Source organism: Asterias amurensis, chromosome 13, assembly GCF_032118995.1.
Source record: "Asterias amurensis chromosome 13, ASM3211899v1".
Taxonomy (NCBI): Eukaryota; Metazoa; Echinodermata; class Asteroidea; order Forcipulatida; family Asteriidae; genus Asterias; species Asterias amurensis.
The window spans coordinates 9396604-9418749 of record NC_092660.1 but is presented as its reverse complement, the minus strand read 5'-3'; the positions used below and the strand labels follow the sequence as shown (position 1 = coordinate 9418749).

At 38.1% G+C, this 22146-nt stretch overlaps 1 protein-coding gene across 1 annotated transcript; it reads right to left on the bottom strand.

The window, feature by feature from the left end:
* Nucleotides 1-73: 73 nt before the first annotated feature.
* Nucleotides 74-20594, bottom strand: LOC139946166 (cystathionine gamma-lyase-like). The gene is made up of 9 exons (XM_071943788.1): nucleotides 20259-20594; nucleotides 11968-12049; nucleotides 10957-11162; nucleotides 10616-10744; nucleotides 7537-7672; nucleotides 6270-6422; nucleotides 4869-5043; nucleotides 3872-4010; nucleotides 74-2932 (listed from the first exon to the last, which is right to left on the bottom strand). Exons 1-9 carry the CDS (start codon nucleotides 20430-20432, stop codon nucleotides 2912-2914), a joined length of 1215 nt encoding a protein of 404 aa, XP_071799889.1. The 5' UTR covers nucleotides 20433-20594; the 3' UTR covers nucleotides 74-2911.
* Nucleotides 20595-22146: the final 1552 nt, after the last annotated feature.

Here is a 22146-nt window from a genome sequence, read left to right as displayed (position 1 = left end):
AGCACTTCCGCCTAGGCTTTTTAAACATTTTCTAAGATTATTAACAAACCATTACAAATGAGTCTTGGAAAAATGTATTTCAAGAACACAGCATGACTCCCTTTATTAACATTCCCGAGGTGAAATAGTACCAAGATAAGTTTACATTCATGACTATTATTGTTTTCAATGTGAGTACATCTGTGACAGCTTTTTACGTAAATTATTAAATTCTGTTGCCTACAGAGTTCTTGGCTTGCCATCTTTCAGGATATTGTTATCTTGAGATAAAATTATCTTGATTACAAAAGTTAAATGGCACCTCAAGAGCTCCATAGTTGTTGACAGACAGAAGTGTACATCAATTCAACATTATAAACTTTTAACCTTTAATATAAAGGTGCCTTTACGATAGTTCCCACTTGAGGTCATCAGGTCGGCCGTCTTCACGGCTACAAACTGTCTGTGTTGCTTGCATCTACAGCATGCCATGCGTGAGAGTTTGAGTAAACTAGCGTTGGTCCGTAATTCATTTTCGGCTGCGTATAAACATTACACTGCTGTGACGCAGCTCAAAACCAAAACCTCAAATGCCCGTAAAAATGGCGTTCCTCTGGGAACTATCTATAGCATTAGTATGTATAAATGTTCATGAAGTTGGTATCTTCATAAATTGAAAAAATTGCAGATTGAAAACGGACAAACCCGTACACATATTTTATACTATTTTATACACCATGACATTGCAATAGTTTATACACACAGTGTACATTATATTAACCGCGTATAAGATTATTTAACAATATATAATGCAGCTGCAGGGGTTGTTTTGAATGCAACTTGGTAGGCCTCAACATAAATGTTTCACAACATTGTTGGGGTGGAACAAAGAAAATTGAACAAGAGCAGGATTTGAAACTGCGAACCTCCGGATTTACGTTTCTGGCATCATGCATACCAACTGAGCTATCTGACCTTAATGTTGGCTGGGTCCCTATTTTGTCAATATCTTTGAATTGGTGTAAGAAGTTTTGTGTTAATAAAATACCAAATTGGAAAAAGTTGTGACGAAACTAAATATACTTCAAACCAAAAAACACGATCATTGTTAGGATAGCATGTCTGATGTCAAGTGTATTCAAAATGACCCAAACTTTAAAAAAATTCAAAGTATGGAAGCATATAATTCGAATTGATAAGCCTCAAAAATAAGTTTTTTTTCTAAAGTAATAAAACCAAATCAGATATGTTATAGATATGAACCCAAAATACAATAGAATAACTGGTCTTACTGTGTTCAGTGGTTACCGTGTTTAGTGTTTCCAAAACATTGAACATTTCAGAGGTAAGAGAATAAATACCACTATCAACATGGATTTTGTCCCCACTGTAAACTTAGATTGGGCTGAAGGAAGGTGAATTAAAAAGAGGGCGATTTTAGACAAAACTTTTACCCAATTTGCCTTAATGAAGTGAAAGACTCTCCTGCTACACCACTACGCTAAAGGACCCAAAACCCACTATTTGGCAACACAAGAAACTTAAGCCCAGTGTACTGAATCTAACCAAAAACAACAATTCCATTAAATACAACGTTTCCAAAAAATAAAGTAGAGAACAAATTCACTTGTTACTTTCTTTTAAGTTAATTTCAAGGGATACTTTCTTTAAGAAGAAAATTCAAAAATAAAAGAGATAAAAGAGGAGAAACAATTACATTAAGGATAAATAGGAAAACTTTTAAAAATATATATGATTGTATACTTTTTAGTTTCACCTCATTCATTGACAAAAACTCCAAGCTTTTCAAGATGTACATTTTGAAAAGTAGAATCAACTCCATTATCCATAATTCATACAGTGTGTCCATTGTCCAATACTTGTATTTATTTGTTATCTAATAACTTTCTACTTATTCTCTCTCTTCATTTTGATAAAAAACAAATGAAGTGCTAAAGGTTTCAGAACTTGGTTAAAAATATTTCTGACAATAAATTCAAACTGTCAATGAACACCCTGTATGTGACATCCCTATTAAGGGATGTGGGCCAAATAGGCCTTGTGGAGGAATATACTAATTACAATCAAGCATGCATACAGACACTGTAAAGGCCGGTTTATAGTTGGTCGCGCGATGGTTGCGCGATGGAAATCTTGACGCGCGATCATGAAAAGACAGTTTTTAGGCCTCAGTCTTAGGATAGTGTGCAAGATTTCCATCTTGATGAGCAAGATTTCCGACCGACCATCCCGCAACAGACTATAAACCGGCCTTCAAGGCCTGGTCCCACTGCATCGATAAAGAGAACGATAACGATAACGATGCCAAGAGAACGCATTCTATTTGTTGAATGAGCGTGTGCGTATTGTGCGTGGTGCAATTCAACCAATAGAACGCATTCTCTTTGCGTCGTGATCGTTCTCGTTATCGCTGCAGTGGGACCGGCCCTTTAGTTGGCAAACGCCATGAAGTTGTGCGTTAGGCAGTCCCACAAATCACACCACTGTAACCTCCATACAAAAATGCACGATTGTCCCTTTTGTGAGTAGGTGTACACATTCAAACAGAGGACCTATAACAAAAGAGGACAATAGGGTCCACGGTTCGGGAAAGTGTGTACAAAAATAATGGGAGCTGTTGCCAAAAAGTTACCAAAATAGGGACAATAGGAGGTCCACGGTTGCAGGCGTACACAAGCTTGGGTGCACTCGCTTGATGTGCAGTTTACATATTTTATTGGAAGGGTCTATTAGGCTTTCCTAATGAAATATGCTAATTTCATTCACGCATGTGAACAGACTCAAGTGAAGTGCTCCGTGAAGTGCTCCGTAGCACTATGTAAATGGTCCTTGGTATTATTGTTTAATGCTGATGTAGAGAAATCGCTGGCAGTTATGGAACAACCTGTTTTGAAGTATGGCAATTTCCCTTTCACAGCAAGGAGTCGGGAACCTACAAAAGAAAACATAAATTTCATGGTAAATATTAATAATAATACGATGACTAGTGCAAGCTAGTTGAAACGTTTAAGAACTGACATCGTGGCAGTGCAGTTAATTACGATCCTATAAGCTAAAGTAGTAGTCCCAGTCAATTTCCTATACCTTCCGCCCAGGTAGTAGTTAAAAAGCAGGAAAGTTCTTTTCAGAAATGAGAAGTTTCCTGAACATCCGATAAATCTACTCCGCGGTAGCAGAATAAAGAAAGACAGTTCTCTAATGAACAAACTCTACCTGGGAAGTAGATACACACATGGTGTTACTACAAAACAAATATATAATAATAATTAATAATATAAATAACCTGGGGTGCTTATTATTACCCTTACTAGCGGCTGAAGCTGAGGAGGAGACTACATTTCTTTTTTAACAGTGGGCATCCCGGCATGTAAAGGCGGCTTTTAGCAGCTAGCCACATCAACCCAAATATTACAACAGTGAGCCTGGGCGACTAGTGTAGTTTTTCACTTCTCGATTGGTCCGTCTCAAATAGTTGCAACTTCCGCACTAGTCGGGACTAATTTTTAATTCCCACGATGAATTGCGAAATACTGTTTGCCGCAGGCGCAATATCGTAAAAAATCATGCTGAAAGGATTGACGGATTATGTCACTGATGTCTGATTGAGTTTGTAAGTAAATTATGTTGTCATGGATAGTCGTGACCGACACTATTGGTTCACCACACAGGAAGTCAAGACTATTTTTGTAGTAGCCTGCAGGATTAATCAAGTAGTTGAATAACGGTAGTTGCGACTAGACTAAAGCAATCAATAGTCGAGACTTCGACACTAGTCGCCCAGGCTTACAACAGAACACAGAACCCATTGACCCGAAACCCTTGATGCATGATTTTAACTCTTTCTAAATAAACCAGAATAATAATGACTTACAGCATTTTTCAGGGCTTGGTTGACGTCGTTAACGAGATCTTCCATGTCCTCAATACCTACAGAGAGTCTGATGAGGGTGTCATCTATTCCTAGTTCTATACGCTGAGCTGGAGGGACTGAAGCATGCGTCATGACGGCCCTGGTAGCAAACACAATGTTGTAATAATAAATATAATAATGGCCCAGGGGTGGATTTCACAAAGGTAGTCCTAACTTAGGACTAGTCCTAGGCAATGCTAAGAGATAGGACTGGTCCTAAGTTAGGACCAGTAACTCATCCTTACTTAGGACTGGTCCTATCTCTTAGCATTGCCTAGGACTAGTCCTAAGTTAGGACTACCTTTGTGAAATCCACCCCTGGTAGCAAACACAATGTTGTAATAATAAATATAATAATAGTAGCTAGGTGTTAGGGTTTCTAGTTTTAACTACTCTACCAATAAATCTGTTGAGTCTAGTGGCTTTGGATGTGACTTTATTAACCATGTGTTTTCCAGCTTAAAGGCACTGGACACCTTCAGTATTTGTCATAGACCAGTCTTCTCACTTGGTGTATCTCACCATATGCACAAAATAACAAACCTGTGAAAATTTGAACTCAATTGGTCATCAAAATTGCAAGATAATAATGGAAGAAAAAACACCCTTGTCAAACAAAGTTGGGTGCTTTCAGATGCATAAGTTTGAGACCTCACAATCAAATTCTGAGGTCTCAAAAATCAAATTCAAATATTTTTGTGAGAAACAAATTCTTTCTCGAAAACGACGTTACTTCAGAGGGAGCCGGTCCTCACAATGTTCTCTCAACATCTCTCTATTGATTGCTAACAAGTAAGTTTTTTTTTGCTAACAATTATTTTGACCAACGACCAATAGTGTCCAGCGCCTTTAAGTCCCTAGAGATAATAGCACCCAGGTAGTTGTAATGATCCACATGAAATGGTAAAAATGAAGAAAACAAAATTGTGAGCGAGAAAGGCCATGTACATGAACTTACGGTAGTTCAGCTAGACTCTCGAAGCCACCCAGGCTCTCTGCCAGGGTGAAGACCTTGATGTACTTGAAGAAGTCTTGGGCCTGCACTAGACCTCCTTTGATCCGAAAGGTCACCATTCCGCTGAAGCCTTTCATTTGCTTCTTGGCAAGTTCATGCTGGGGGTGGGACGGCAAACCTGGGTTGCGAAGGGGGAGGGAATAATACAAATAATAATAATAATTGTAATAATGTGTATTCTTTAATATGGCGTTTTACTTTAAAAAATCCCAAATCGATGACAGACAGTATTTCATATAAAAATTAAGCTAAAAAGCAAAAATACAGCTACAATCCCGGCCGAAATGCTTGGGCCACCCTTTCCTGATACAACTGTTCCCTGTGCACTTCTCATTCACATTCAAAACATTTGCCCCCCCCCCCCAGCCCCCCGCTCAATGTTGACTGTCATTCGGAACACAGTCGGCTGTCATTCGGAACACAGTCGGCTGTCATTCGGAACACAGTCGGCAAATGGAACCAACATTGAAAGGGGGCAGGGGGCCCAACGAGTTATGGCCGGGATTGTAGAATACAGACAAAAAGATATTGTTAACGGTCATTTATTAATAAACTATTATTTATTTATTTATTCTTTACCCTGGGGAGACCTCTCAGTAAATAACTATTTTTTAGAGGTGCCCATCAGCTACAAACAAACATCAACATTAAAAAATATATAACTAAAATGATTAAAAGCATTATTAAAACTAGGAAACAGTAACATTTAAATAAAGGCTAAATTCGGACATACAACAACACAAAATCATTACCCTGTAAGCAAATGTACAATAATAACACCAAAGGCTAAATATATCTGGGCCAGCCAGGAAAAGCACCACATGTCCCACCTATGAAAATTTGCATGTTGTGTTTTAAAACTTGATACAGTACAAAGCAAGGTTACACAAAACCAATCATTAGATGATTTAATTATAATTAAGGCTTGTCTGGTCAAGATTTTACAAAAAAACTAGCTAAGCACAACAAAATTATTCTTACCAGAAGGAGGTTACCAGCCAAGTTACCATGTCACATGTGCAATCTGTGACAGGTATCCTGCTCATTTCTGCTTATCAGACAATTGTTAAGCAATATTTTCTGCTTAGGCATCGAGCCCTAGTCCGATGCTTAAATCACTGGCCTTGGAGCCTGCCGAATCCTGCCCAAAATAAGATCTTTTCTTAAGTGTACAGTACACTGTTTTTGTTTTAATGTATCTGAACAATTTCATTTTTTTTTTTTCGGAATTTTCATTTCAGAGATAGTTTTGCAATTTTTGAGGCTAAGAGTGGGACATGCACCTTAGCCCACTGACCTGCCTACCCAAGCTCTCTCTCTATTCTAGATTTCAATACTACATACCTGGGTATGTCACTTTGACTACCCTCGGATTAGCCTCCAGAGCCCTAGCTACTGCGAATGCGTTCTTCTCGTGTGTGCGCATACGGACATGCAACGTCTTGATTCCACGATTGACAAGGAAACAGTCAAAGGGCGACGGGACTCCTCCAGATGCTGCAGGGAAAAGAACAAATATTGTAAGCCAAAATGTATTTTATGTCAATTTTTGTATGTCAAGTATTGTTAGCAAATACTTTATGTCAAATATTGTATGTCAAATAATTATTGTATCTCAAATATTTTATGTCAAGTATTGTTTGTCAAATATTGTATGTCAACTATTGTGCGTCAAATATTGTATGTCAATGTTTATAATGTTAACCATTCTATGTTAAATATACTAAAGACCCCATACTATTTGCACAATATGTATGCATATTCTACCATATACAGATCATTCTTACATAGTCAAAGTAAATCACTGAACAAAATTATAACACATACAGAATCATCAAGCTCTTCGAACGTACATAACTTTCATGAAATTGGCGTAAACCATTTAAACAACCCAGCACACTTGTGTTGAGCACTGGTACTAAGTATTGCAACTGCTACACTTTATAAAACGCTACAGCAAAGGCTCCCACACAGCAGATGTGTTTATTGAAATCAGCTGTTGTCAAACATGAGGAAAGTATTTATGTGAATGCAGAATGACTTGATAACAATTTGCATACTGTATTTATATCTTCTGGTGAGCTGATTAATTGCAGATGTTACACTGGCAAGTAGACACACATGGTGTTATCGCAAACCAAATAATATGTCATTCTTTAAAGACACTGGACATTATGGTAATTGTCAAAGACCAGTCTTCTCACTTGGTGTATCTCAACATTGCATTACAAAAAAAGCTGTGAAAACTTGAGCTGAATTGGTCATCGAAGTTTCGAGATAATAAAGAAAAAAAATAACACCCTTGTCACACAAAGTTGTGTGCTTTCAGATGCTTGATTTCGAGACCTCAAAATCTAATTCTGAGGTCTCAAAATCAAATTCGTGGAAAATTACTTCTTTCTCGAAAACTATATTATTTCAGAGGGAGCCGTTTCTCACAATGTTTTATACCATCAACCTCTCTCCATTGCTCGTTACCAAGTAAGTTTTTATGCCAATAACTATTTTGAGTGTCCACTGCACTTAAAAGAAAACAACCCATGGGTAAAATTCTGTGCAAACAAATTTGGAAAGATTTAATAAACTAATAATAACAAAACCATTCTCTTACCATACTGGATGAAATGCAACTTGTCCTTGATGTCTTCCCTGTTAGTAGCTATCAAGCCCATCACGACGTCGCTGTGACCGTTAACGTACTTTGTTGCAGAGTGGTACACGATATCTGCTCCAAAATCTAGAGGGCGCTGTTCAAAAGAGATTTAACAATATTTAGTGACTTTGGCTACCACAGCTACAGTTATTGATAGCCCTGACAGCATTGAAGAGTAGGCTTTTTCCAGCGGTCAAGCCATAGCCACTGTATCCGCTCCAAAGTCTAGAGGGCGATGTTCCAAAGAGATTTACAAAATTAGTGACTTTGGCTATGGTTGTAGACAGTCGTGACAGCATTGAAGAGTAGGCTTTTTCCAGCGGTCAAGCCATAGCCACTGTATCCGCTCCAAAGTCTAGAGGGCGATGTTCCAAAGAGATTTACAAAATTAGTGACTTTGGCTATGGTTGTAGACAGTCGTGACAGCACTGTAGAGTAGGCCTTTTCGGCAGTCCGACCATAGCCACCTCAGAAGCCTTTACAGGTAAGGTAAACGTTTTGTAATCACTCTTAAAATTAATGGAAACAAAAACATTGGGTTAGAAGCCTACAGTAGTTTTTGATAGGTTTCTTGAGAGACATTTCTCTTCAAAGTAATACGGTTATTAAAGCCATTATACACTTTCGGTAAACAGTATTGTCCAAGTCCCACACTTCGTGTATCACAACTTATATATAAAATAACAATCCTGTGGAAATTTAGGCTGAATCGGACATCGGAGTCGGGAGAAAATAACGGGAAAACCCACTCCTGTTTTCGCGCGTTTCGCCATGTCATGACATGTGTTTATAACAACTCTGTAATTCTCGTTAACGAGAATTTATATTGTTCTACCGTTTTCTCAAAAAGTAAAGCATTTCATGGACTAATATTTCAAGAGAAGTCTTTCACCATTACCTTCTGTAAACCCTGTAAATTATTTGTAAATCTGTGAACTTTTTTTTTTTTCTGTACCGAAAGGGTCCAATGGCTTTAAATGTAAAAAATCATGGCCCAAAAAATCGAATCTGGAAGCGTTTCTGTTACTAACATTTATCAGATTGTGTATTCCTATTAGGGATTATTCTTCCTGCAGGGGCATAATTGCTCCAGATTTTCTGCCATATTTAAAAAACGTTACCATAGGATTAAAGACACTGGACACTATTGGTAATTGTCAAAGACCAGTCTTCTCACTTGGTGTATCTCAACATATGCATAAAATAACAAACTTGTGAAAATGTGAGCTAATTGGTCGTTGCGAGATAACTATGAAAGAAAAAACACCCTTGTCACACGAAGTTGTGTGCTTTAAGATGCTTGATTACGAGACCTCAAATTCTAAATCTGAGGTCTCAAAATCAAATTCGTGGAAAAATACTTCTTTCTCGAAAACTTCTTCACTTCAGAGGGAGCCGTTGCTCACAATGTTTTATACCATCAACCTCTCCCCATTACTCGTTTCCAAGTAAGGTTTAACGTTAAAAATTATTTTGAGTAATTACCAATAGTGTCCACTGCCTTTAAATCAATTAAACGGTTCCAAGAACTAAAGGTCTTCGTTGCCAATTTCCATGTCATGCCATTAACCCTTACTCATCGGCTGGTTCTGTTGAGTAAGCTTGGTTTTAGGATTCCCTTATACATATCGGATTTCCTCAGAGTCAGAGTTCAGCAGGTTGGGTGTTGAGTAACCATATGTTGTTGCAATTTGTTTCGAGTGAGGAAGGATGAAAGTCACAAAACCTTGTGGGTAGCAGTGTGTAGATTAAAGTTATTACACAGAGCTGACAAAGTCGCACACAGTGTTCATGTTTTGTGTTATCAAAACGAAATAACGATGAAATAACAAACTGTTAAAATCTTGGGCTTAATAACGAACTGTGAAAATTTGGGCTTAAAGGATTTGGGTACTTTTTGTAACACAAACACTATGTCCACAGATTTACATTAAACTTACACCGTTGGAAGATAATGATGGTAAAAAGCGTACCTTAAAATATTAGTTGCAGAGGTGCTGTAGTTTTTGAGAAATGAGTAAAACAATGTCATGAAAATACATTTTTACATGCTAAAATAAATTTCGTCTGATGATCACTTAGACGTTAATTATTTGCATGACATTGTTTTACTCATTTCTCAAAAACTATAGCACCTCAGTAAGCAATATTTTCAGGGAAGCTTTCTGCTATCATTATCTTCAAACTGTGTTAGTTTAATGTAAATCTGTGGACATTGTGCTTTTGTAGACCCTGTTACTTAATTGTGTGAGTCAAGAGAAAAACCCATGCACAATTTTCAGCATGTAAACACTATGTCAACAACCTAGCTCCGCTGTCGTGTTTCCAGAGTTTTTAAGATATAGTTTTCTCAAAGATAACTTCATTTTAGGGGAAAATATAAAAAAAATAAAAATAAATGGTTCTAGTATGAGCTTCGCGAGAACAATGCTGTCAGACTGAAATTAAACAACTATGTTTTTCATCCTTACTATTCTGTACCTTTAAAGAGGAGAAAGGTCTTAAAAATTGCAACCAAAGACAGGACCTTTGCCATCTTATGTTTTTTTCCTGGTGCAAAATTAAATTTGCCATAAGGTTTTTCATTTATTACAGGGGGGCTCCAAGGTGATATTCTGTTTTGTGATCCACTCAATTCCTAAAAGATAGAGTCGTTACGGAAATGGAAATATAACATTACAAGTCTCTAACCTCTGATTAAAAAAAATGGAGTAAAAAACTCCAGTCCGTGATACCATTCAAGTTTAATTTTTTACAAAACCCCGTAACAATCGATGACATCAAATTCCAACTTAACCTTAGAGCCTAGAGCTCATACTTACTGCGAATGCGAATGTGAAGCGAATGTTGACGTCACAAATTCGCAACAAATACTTCGCAGCAGTTCAACTCTGCTCTACTCACTTGCAAATATCGCTGCGAAAGGAGGGTTGTGACGTCAAATCACGTCAAATTCGCTTCGCATATGCATAAAGTATGAACTGGGCTTAATACAGAAATGAATGATCTTTTTACAATGCTTTTAAGGTAAGCTTACCTGGAAATACGGTGAGGCAAACGTGTTATCTGTCACCACAAAGATGTCATGAAGATGAGCAACCTTACAGACAGCTTCAATATCAACAAGCTTCAATGTCGGATTTGTCGGGGTCTCAATCCAGATCATCTGCAGAAAAAGTATTTCATTATTACTAGCTTATTCAAATCTGCTCGTTGTAGCCGCGAGGCTGAATTATAAAACAGATTTTACAATTAAAAAAATGTATCATTTTAACTTTTACACTAACTATGGCCTTGTATACACCCAGCATTCACCGAATGCACAAGCTAGCATATCGGGCCGATAAGCATGTATTGCATAATGTCAACATACTGTACCTTGGTAGTAGCATCAATGGCAGCCTCAATACAAGATACATCGCAAGCATCTACCATCTTGACCTTGATGCCAGAATTGACTAAGATACGGTTGAAGAAGCGGTTGGTACCACCGTACAAGTCATCCATACAGATGATACTGTCTCCAACTTTGAGCATCTGGCTGATCGCTGTGGTTGCTGCCAGACCGGAGGCGAATGCCAAACCTGGAGGAGACAGAAATGACAAAGCAGTTAGTAATGGAATGAAGCTGCGAAGGGCATTTTTCATTAGTTGGAATGAAGTCGCCCATTCCACTTTTTTAGTCATGGAATGAAGTTGCCCATTCCACCTTTCAGTCCTGGAATGAAGTTGCCCATTCCACCTTTCAGTCCTGGAATGAAGTCGCCCATTCCACTGTTTAGTCATAGAATGAAGTTGCCCATTCCACTTTTTAGTCATGGAATGAAGTCGCCCATTCCACCTTTCAGTCCTGGAATGAAGTTGCCCATTCCACTTTTTAGTCATGGAATGAAGTTGCCCATTCCACTTTTTAGTCATGGAATGAAGTTGCCAGTTCCACTTTTTAGTCCTAGAATGAAGTTGCCCATTCCACTTTTCAGTCCTGGAATGAAGTTGCCCATTCCACTTTTTAGTCATGGAATGAAGTTGCCCATTCCACTTTTTAGTCATGGAATGAAGTTGCCCGTTCCACTTTTTAGTCATGGAATGATGTCGCCTGTTCCACTTTTTAGTCATTGGAATGAAGCTGCCCATTCCATTTTTCAGTGATATTTCATTACGCCAAAAGATGAATATAAGAAATTAATTTCAGCCAAATCAGAAGGGTGACCTCTGTACCCAGGCCCCCATTAGTTGATCTGACACGAAAGGACCCTCGTTGGATGTATGATCTGAAAATGACTTCACAAAGCACTTGGAGAGATGAATTGTCAATTTCACCGTAGTGATTTGTGTTGTGATTTCACACTTAATTGCAATTTCAGAGTTATACACATCTTAAAAACTCACCGTATTTGCCGCCCTCTATTGAAGCAATGCATGTTTCCAGAACCTTCCTCGTTGGATTACCACCACGGCTATACTCGTAACCCTGTCAGAAGTTAACAAAATATACAATATTATTGAAAGGATTTGATAATCACTCTTAAAATTAATGGCAGCAACAACATTATTTTGTTCAAAGCCAACATCAGATTTCAATAGTATAAAGCATTTTCAGAAAAAACATTTCACCTACAAATAAGGTGGTTTATGTAAGAAGACAAATTTGAATCTGAGAAATACTTCTCATATTGTATTCCTAATAGGGATATTTGCTCCAGAGTTTCGACAATATCTCAATAAAGACAATTCACATTTTTCAGCATGTAGAACACACCTCTCCTTAAAGCCATTATACACTTTCGGTAAACAGTATTGTCCAAGTCCCACACTTCGAGTATCACAACTTATATATATAACAATCCTGTGGAAATTTAGGCTCAATCGGACATCGGCGTCGGGAGAAAATAATGGGAAAACCCACTCCTGTTTTCGCGCGTTTCGCCGTGTCATAACATGTGTTTACAACAAATCCGTAATTCTCGCTACCGAGAATTTATATTGTTTTACCGTTTTCTCAAAAAGTAAAGCATTTCATGGACTAATATTTCAAGAGAAGTCTTTCACCATTACCTTCTGTAAATTATTTGTAAATCTGTGAATTTTTTTTTTTTTTCTGTACCGAAAGGGTCCAATGGCTTTAACTTTGGTTGTAACAACTGAAATCAGCTGTTTTCAGTTTCAGTGTTCTTGAATATGACTTCGTCCAATTTAAAAAAAATTCTAGTATGAACTTTTTAATCTGGAATATCTATATTAAAATTAAATAAATGATACTTTTTATAATTTTACAAATCCTGGATAATAATACTCTTTTAGGCCTTATAGTTAACTTTGTAATCTGTAAGCTTTCAGAGATTAAAATTAAATAAATGATACTTTTATCATTTTACAAATCCTGGATAATAATACTCTTTTAGGCCTTATTGTTAATCGGTTTACACAAATTAGTAGTTACATGACTACTTATCTCTCTCAGCTGCTCTTATTATCAACACAATGATTAATTTGTAATTTATTAACACAATTAAAATGGCTTTTCCCCAACATTTAACAACACATATCCACAGTCAATCCTACACAATCATCATCACACAATTTTTGTTCTTCTCCAAATTAAATAAAATAAACAAGTCAGACAAGTCATGGAGGTACAACAAAGCAATTCATGAAAAAAAAAAACACCATGCCAAAGTATATTGAAAGTCAAGAATAAAAACATTCCCATTTTACTAATTATTGTAATCCAAAAAAGTTCAACTTAAAAGCTGTCTAGACATGTAATGTATTTTGACCTTTGCAGATTTCTCAAATCTATTCAACCACCACCCCCATTTCACTAATGGAATGACCTCATGTTGTCCAGCCAATTGGTGAAGGGGAAATCAGCCAACGCCCCTGGAATGCCCTCAAACCTGGGGGGGGGGGGGATGTACAGCCTAGGCAAGCACTTTATGGTCCCACTACCATGTGGGGGTCCTGCATTCCCTTCCCAAATAATTTATTCCTTGAATTGAACAAAAGACCCCCTAAACACACAAACACAATATGTGCTCCATGCTTGTACATTATGCTTGTATTGTAGATTGAAGTATATCTCTGAACATGCTGAAAGTTCAAGTTAATTTCGATTTTGCAAAGGGCATTTGTTGGGAAATCATGAACTTGATGGGAAACTTTTGAAAGGGTACAAAGGCTAAGAGTAAGACTGGGGCTAGGAGGAACAGGAGTGGGTTTCACAAAGAGATAAGATTAGTCTATGGTACTAGTCCTTAAAGGGTATAATGTACTTTTTCCTAACAAAAAAACACAATGTCCACAGATTTACATTAAACTTACAGTTTGAAGATTATGATAGTAGAAAGCTTCCCTTGAAATTTTTACTTACTGAGGTGCTGTAGTTTTTGAGAAATGAGTAAAAGTAATAATTTTCGTCTCAGTTTTAGCATGTTAAAACGTATTAACCAGTTATGCTATGGTTTTGGTATAATACACGTATCATAACTGGTGAAGGGGATTTTACATGCTAAAATAATTTTGGTCTCATGAGACCAAAATTATTTTGTGACTTGTTTTACTCATTTCTCAGAAACTACACAACCTTAGTTAGTAATATTTGAAGGGAAGCTTTCCACTATCATTATCTTCAAACCCTGTAAGTTTAATGTAAATCTGTGGACATTTTGAAAAAGTACCCAAATCCTTTAAGTAAGGACTATAGTCCTAACTCTTTGTGAAATATGGTGAAATCGACCCCAAGGCTTCCATGGCTTCCGTGTAATTCCCTGGCCTATTGCATGGTCACGGTGGGTAAAAATGTTTCAATTAAGGAAAATACATAAAATTATGTGGTGTACAATTTTGAGGGCCCAACGTGGTAGGATGGCAGCAATACATACAACATCACTTTTTTCGTTAGGGTGTTTGTGTAACTTTCTCTACTCATTAAAATGGTTGTTGTTGCTACACATTCGTACCAAATTATTTTTTAAAGCTAAAAAAAACCTGCACTGTGTAATGAGAAAAGTCATGGTTTATTAGGGGCAAATTAAATGAAAAAGCATAGTTTACTAGCCAGGTGGTCCTAGCCCAGTGCCACTGAGCTAGTAATGATAAATCACAAAGCTTTTTAGTGCAAGGTATGTTAGAACAGGTTTGATTGAGTCTTGCCCAATGGAGTGGGACAGTCAGTGTTCAACTGATTTTCATTTTTATTTGTCTGCATGAATTACATGTATGGTGTACCATAGTGTGACGTACATGTAACAAGAACATTTTACATTCTTCTGTTTTTCATACAAAGGGGAGTTTTGCCATTGCATTATACATTAAAGGCAGTGGACACTATTGGTAATTTACTAAAAATAATGATTAGCATAAAACCTTACTTGGTAACGAGTAATGGCGAGAGATTGATGGTATAAAACATTGTGAGAAACAGCTCCAACTAAAGTGACGTAGTTTTCGAGAAAGAAGTAATTAGGTGTTCGGCCACCAGCCGAACAACTATTGTTATTGTTCTGTTTTTTTTTTGTTTTTTTTCTGCGTGTTCTCTCCTCGAACGTTCTCGCGTGATTTTCGCAAAAACTAAAGCTTGTATGAACCTGAAACTTACCATATATATTGATCTTAATGAGTAGACGAAACAGCAACATTTTTGGAGTGATGACGTCATTGATGACGTCATTACGTTCAAAAAAACGCTAAAAATTGGAGAGTTCTTATCTTGAGAACTACAAATGCCACACACAAGATATTTGGTGCATATAAAAGGTCTTGTAATTAGCTACAAAAGTCGTGCACAACGTGACCTCATGTGACTTTTACTTCCGGTTGAAACCGGAAGTTCAAAATTTCAAAAGTTCATATCTCAAGAACTATATATCATATTCGCAAAATTTGAATATCAGTTTGAAGATCAGTTATCCTGCTCAAACTTTTGCACAAACATAATGCCAGTTGAATTTTGCCTTCTGGTCGTAAAAACGCGCGTTTGTGTTGACCTCCATTCATTACGCGTAGAAACCAGATAGTATCGCCATTCATGTATGTGAATGCTACTATTGTATTGTGGGTGTGTGGGTGTGTGTGCGTGTAGTTCATGTAGGCCTACATTGTATCCATGCTCTACGACAAAACAGCACTGCGTGGCTGTGGGCATTACGGGTTGTGTATACACATGCAGACTCCGTTGAAGGCGCGCGTAATTCAAATTCCACTACGCTGGGATTCGCCTCATCTTTCTTCGTGCGATTTTGAACAAAATGTTAAACTACTATGAACTTGTAACTTATCATAAACATGAACCTTCATGAGTAGATGAACCCGCAACTTTTTTGGAATGATGACATCATCGATGACGTCATTACGTTAAATAAACGGTAAATAATTGAAAAATTCATATCTTGAGAACCACAAACGCTACGTACAAGATTCTTTCACTACATGAAACCTCTTGTAATGTTCTACAAATGTTGTACACAACGTGACATCATTTGACCATTCACCCGAACACCCTGAGTTTGTACACAAACTCTCAATTTCTAGTTTTCCATGAATTTGATTTCGAGACCTCAAGTTTAGAGTTTGAGGTCTCGAAATCAAGCATCTGAAAGCACACAATGACCGATTGAGCTCAAATTTTCACAGGTTAGTTATTTTATGTGTATGTTGAGATATACCAAGTGAGAAGACTGGTCTTTGACAATTACCAATTAGTGTCCACTGTCTTTAAACAACAGAATTGGGAAAGCAGATAATTAAGAGTAAGTCATGCAATTGAATATTGATGCAACAAATTGTATCCAACATCATAAAAAAAGGGAAAATTTACTATGACCATTCGACAAAACTACAATTTTTATACGGGTGTAGATATTGTCAGTCAATACAAACAATGTTTATAAATGCCACTGTGACAGACTGAGAAGCTTCTGTGTACCAGATTGACCTAGGGTAATCAAGTAGAATTTATGACTGGGCTATACTTTCCTACCAGCCAGCAACAAAGCTATGTTCCCACATTTCTAATATCACAAATATCGTAAATTACACGTTGTTGATGTACAGTGTAACATTGAGCGTTCACAGTTTACAGTATATTATGGCTTATGACATGTATAACAAAAGTCCACAGATTTGTTCCATCCCCAGCCCCACCCACTCACAACTTGCACTCCAGACCTTGTAGCTTGACATGAATGTAAACATTCACGACCTCTGCCATATAAAAAAGTACCTATAAATAACAGCAAAGTATTCCACAAACACCGCCAGAGAAATATTACAGGCCTTCAAATACTCCCTTGAAGGCGGCACAGCAATTTTCCTCTAGGTAAAGGGCACGCTATGAGGAAAATGACCCACTTGTCAAGTTGTATAATCTTTTTGGGGTTAATAAATGGAGCCGTATTACTCAACACCAAAAGAAGAAACAAAAAGTGATTTTTTTAAAGCTTTGCACAGGGCACCACAGGAAAAGCACAGGGCACCACAGGAAAAGCACAGGGCACCACAGGAAAAGCACAGGGCACCACAGGAAAAGCACAGGGCACCACAGGAAAAGCACAGGGCACCACAGGAAAAGCACAGGAAAAGCACAGCAGGGCACCACAGGAAAAGCACAGGGCACCACAGGAGAAGCACAGGGCACCACAGGAAAAGCACAGGGCACCACAACAATTGCTGTGGGCCTGTACTTTAATAGTTAAACATGTGTACTAAAGACTTGTGTCTACACTAGCTGAATGCCAAAACCTCCTTTCCTAAACAAGAGGATTAGCTAAATGCAGCCCCCCCCCAAAAAAAGAAAAAATACAAAAAATGCACTGTCACCATTAGTGTTGACACTTTGCTATAATGCACCCATTTATTTGTATCAGATCTTTGCTCATGTACATAAAGAACCATGAGAGTCAGAGAGTAACATGGTGTGACAAAGCTCTAACTTTGTGTCAATGATTTGATACATTTTTATCAATAATGTTCTAGATTACCCTTTAACAACAACAACAAAATCAATTAATGTATAATATCACCTGTTCTGTAACCGAAGCCATGAGGGCGTGGTATACATTTGATTACTATTGATTACTATTGATAAATGTAATTAACTTTATCATAAAATGAACCCTCAATGTAAAGTTCATTTTTGCCAGCCTCGCCTTCTGTTGACTGCACTGTGGTGAACATACTTTAAACTTATTACGGTAGTTTTTAAATAAACAAAAACGATAGTACCCCATACTAGGAGTCAATGTTGCTTGAAAGGGGTGGAGCACATCTTCAAAAAAAAAGCTACCAGGGGGGCTATGACATTAGGCAAGACTGTTAAGTCTAGAAATAAAAATACTGCTGGGAAACCTTGAATCTGAGAACTGTCTCTACCTGTTAAAATACCTCATTATTTTGAGAACAAACAAAAAAGAAACATAAAAAGCCATTGCGAGGTAGATACATTGACTTGCTTATAGTCATTTATACAAATAGCAAGACTTGCATTTCGTTTGAATTCCTCAGACATAGACAGTTGCAATGTCACGTAACTCTGAGATACGCCTTTGAGCCTACCAAGAGATGCCCCAGGAGCATGGAGGCAATCACAGTGAAGTGTCAGGCCTGATATTTTTAGCTTTTGAGGGGGCCCTCTATGCCATGCAAAACCGCCTGTTGGGAGCAGCTTTGCATGGATCTTTAACAGAGGGAAGGATGGCTAGGGGGTCTGTTCATTGCACAATGTGCTATTTAGCACATTGTGATGTGCTATTTAGCACATTGTGCAATGATCAGACCCCCTAGCCATTGTGTTTGAATAGAAAATCTACTCGGGGGTTACAGCTTTTTGCTCGAAAGCGTAAAGATGGTTATCCCAGGTACATGCACCTTCTAGGCTTGAGTAATACTGTTATGCAATATGAAACAACAAGGGCAGGGGAGATAATCTTTATTGTCTCAAGGGCACTTACACTGTAAGTGGAGAGCACCTTGGGTGCCCCACATTGGGAGATGAGGAGAAACAGAGATAAAAGACCAGGTGTTGTCCCTATTTGGGTAAACGGCGCAGCCGTCGATTTCACCAATTTCTTCCTAACTAAAGGATTAATCTTAGGACTTGGGATGGTTTCACATCCGTATCTGAAGACGTTAGGACGCATTGAACCCATCCTAAGTTATATTGAGTTGTTAGTCATAACACAAGATTAAACCTAGCGTTTCGTGAAATCGACTGCAGCCCATCTTCGGATTGTCAGCATTCTTCACTTGGTGTATCCCAGAATACAGGCATAAAACAACAACTCTGTGAATATTTTGACTAAATTAGTCATCAAAGTATAATGCAAGAAAAACACCCTTCAGAGGAAGCCGTTTCTCACAATGTTTTATACCATCATTCAGCTCTCCATTGCTTGATCAAGTAAGCTTTTATGCTAAAAAATTATTTGGAGTAATTACCAATTTAGCAAGCTTGTCAGGGATCAATTATTTTGGGAAAATCCAAAAGTCAGCAGGGCGTGTCTATCACAACAACATGCAGCTCAGAATGTCCACTGGACCAGATATTATTTTACAATTCACCAGAATCACATTCAGTTGAACAAGCATTCAGAGAGGTTCTACTGTACTGTTACTTCTAGAAACTATAAGGCTCACGGGGAGCCATAGTTTATAGAAGTACTGTACTGTCACATTTATTTCATTTTTTTGTTTTTTGTACATACTTCAATACTCTTGAAACAGAATTGAAATAAGCTTACTATTTTTTACAAAGATATTACACAATGAGGTACTTATAAATCCAAATGAATAACACATGATAGGGCCTATAGTTAAAACATTTTCAGAAACAAATTAAGTAATGTGCTTGTGGAAGGTCTAACCCTAACCCTAAATCTAAATCTAACCCTAAACCTAACCCTAACCCTAATCCTAACTATTTTCTGGGGGCGACTTAGCTAGGGAGCGACATTGTTTGGGGGCGACTTTGTAACAACTTGGGGCGAGTTGGTTAGGGGGCGACTTTGCAGGGGGCGACTTTGCAGGGGGCGACTTTGCAGGGGGCGACTCTGCAGGGGGCGACTTTGTTGGTGGCGAGCTTGCTAGGTGGCGAGATAACCAGCCCCCGTATGATGTACCTGTACCGTTTGTAGCTGTTGCCTGTAGTGTAGTACGTACGAAGTGTTGATTTTATTATTTTTAAGGCCCGAACATATTTATATTAAGAGGTGTTCCGGCCTTTTGGCCCGAACACCTAATAATAATAAAATAGCCTACATGTATTACTAGTTTAAGAAGAGTCACTGCTCTGCCTGACCACCTTACCGTATGTTTAATTCGGATAACTTTCCGTATGGCGCCACCACTTTTTCACTCATTTTTACAAAAAGTGATATCTCATTGAGGTAAATTAGATACTAAATTATTTCATATCGAGTGAAAAAGTGGTGGCGCCATACGGAAACTTTTCCCACACCATCATCATTATCATACCAAAATATCCACAATGTTTAGCTTGCTGATTTTTCTCTGCTACACATGTCATAACGTAACATGACACACAGAGAATTAGAAACAGATTCAAATGTAGTTCAACCAAAATGACTGTCTCTCATCTGAATTATAGGCCACAGAACGACGTACATGTCAGACATACAATTTCCCAAAACATCCAGATGTTTGCTGAAAAAAATAACCAAGCTTACCGCTGCCAGTTGCCCCGGTGCATGTTGCTTGTAAGTTGTCGACAAGCTGATCAAAGGAACTACGGAGTTGGAAGCCCATTGCTCGGGCTCTTGGCCGGCATGGAGTGCTGCCGTAGCAAAACCCGGAAAGGTGGTCTCCTCGGAGTCCAGACACTGGTTTCCATTCGCTGCCATGATGATGGACAAGATTCTGGTGCTTAATTGAGTGGTTGTTGTTTCAAAACCGGTGATGAATAACGCATCAACAATTATGATTGATTTTTTCAACAGAGCCAACTCGTCGATGGAAATGTCTTTTTAATTAACCGGCTGCTGCTGCTGCACGAGTGTGCTTATATTCACATGGACAGATGATGCAACAACACGTCACATAATGTTTACAGTACACATCCATTCATAGCAGAGTCGCGCCAGAAGGTGTGTATAATATTGCACGTGCTTGATTGGCCAAAAAAGACACACACACTGCGCAGAGCTGCGAGATTCTGCAACGTCATGAACACGGTGCATTTTTTTGGAGGGGGCGATATTTTCTAGGGGTGGGTGGGGGGGGGGGGGGCTTTTGTTTCCAAGCAATTCGTCCAACGCCACAATGTTGGCATAAAGACAAAATACCTCTAACTCTTCGATCTGCGAGAATTATGCATGTGTTTGAAGATGAAGCAACGACTTATGTTCACTTAATATCTGTCTATGACGTGTTCTCTTCAATTAAAGATGCTATGTCAGATTATTGGCCCCAGACATTAAAAAATAGATTTTTTTGAGTGACTGGTGTTTCAAAGAGTATCACCCGCTGTAAGATAACTTTTACTTTTAATGGCCAGGAACCATGACAAAAATTTAAAACGTTTCTTATAAACACATAATAATTGATCACGTGATATGTTGTCGGGATCCCGACAAAAACTAATTTTGAACACTTTATTTCACTGCTACTAATAATTGGCGGACTTTTTCGAGCAATGGCTCAAGAAAGCTTGTAACTTTCTCGACCCCCATCAAAATACCTATTAAACTTTAAATCAAAATTTGTGGGTCGAATCGGCCAAAACTCTGACATAGTATCTTTAAGATAACAATTAGTTTGCTGATGAGCCCGCAAAGTTTGATGGCATTTCGGTGTGTTGAAAACCACGCGGCCTCAATGTCAAAAGACTCAATGTTGCCATACCAAACAGAAAGCTCCACTCTGCCTCTTCTGTTTCTGCCATCGTTCATTAGTGCAAAGGGAAAATAAACCAAACGAAAGATAAATAAATAAATGAAAACAAGAATAACGCCTTTGTTAAGGCTACAATTTCTAGTGGTTTTTTTCCAATTTTCATGTTTCCAATGTTGGAAACATGAAAAATGGAAAAGCCACCACCGATCGTTGCGTCACCGATTGTGCTATTTTGATTATAATCAAATTACTCAATCTTAAAAAAAAAAACCAATAAGGACAAAGTTATGAGGATGTCAGTATGTGCAGAAGAAAAATTGCGGCCCGCCACCGCGCGGGCCAGAAACTCGAGTGTCGGGGCAGTTCAGCTCATGTGGTCACCAAACTTCCTTTCATGTACATTTTTTTTTTTTTTTGGGGGGGGAACACTACTGTTTGGCAGTCAGTGGGAGTAGAGCGATCAGTCGATCTATTTTTTTTAAAGTACCTTTTGACTTGTCACAGCGAAGGCATGTTGATTGAAGCTTTAATGACTTCTAAAAAAGGAATTACGGTAAAAAAAAACCGAGAATCTGTCAACAATTTGCGTAACTTCATTTGTCTGTCTCCATGCTATGACCCCCCACTAAAAAGTGCGTATGCAAAGTACGCCTTTACTTGGAATTTGTCCAAATCTTATTGGTCCAACACGGAGGTGTGTCGCTATGACGTACACATCTCCTT

Bases quoted from the DNA above. Each gene is read 5' to 3' on its own strand.
- LOC139946166 (XM_071943788.1), bottom strand. From the start codon at position 20,432: ATGGCAGCGAATGGAAACCAGTGTCTGGACTCCGAGGAGACCACCTTT. The intron at 5,044-6,269 runs GTATGTAGTATT...TTCGCAACCCAG, and splicing joins AGTCAAAGTGACATACCCAG to GTTTGCCGTCCCACCCCCAG. The intron at 4,011-4,868 runs GTAAGTTCATGT...GTTTGCTACCAG, and splicing joins GAGAGTCTAGCTGAACTACC to GGCCGTCATGACGCATGCTT.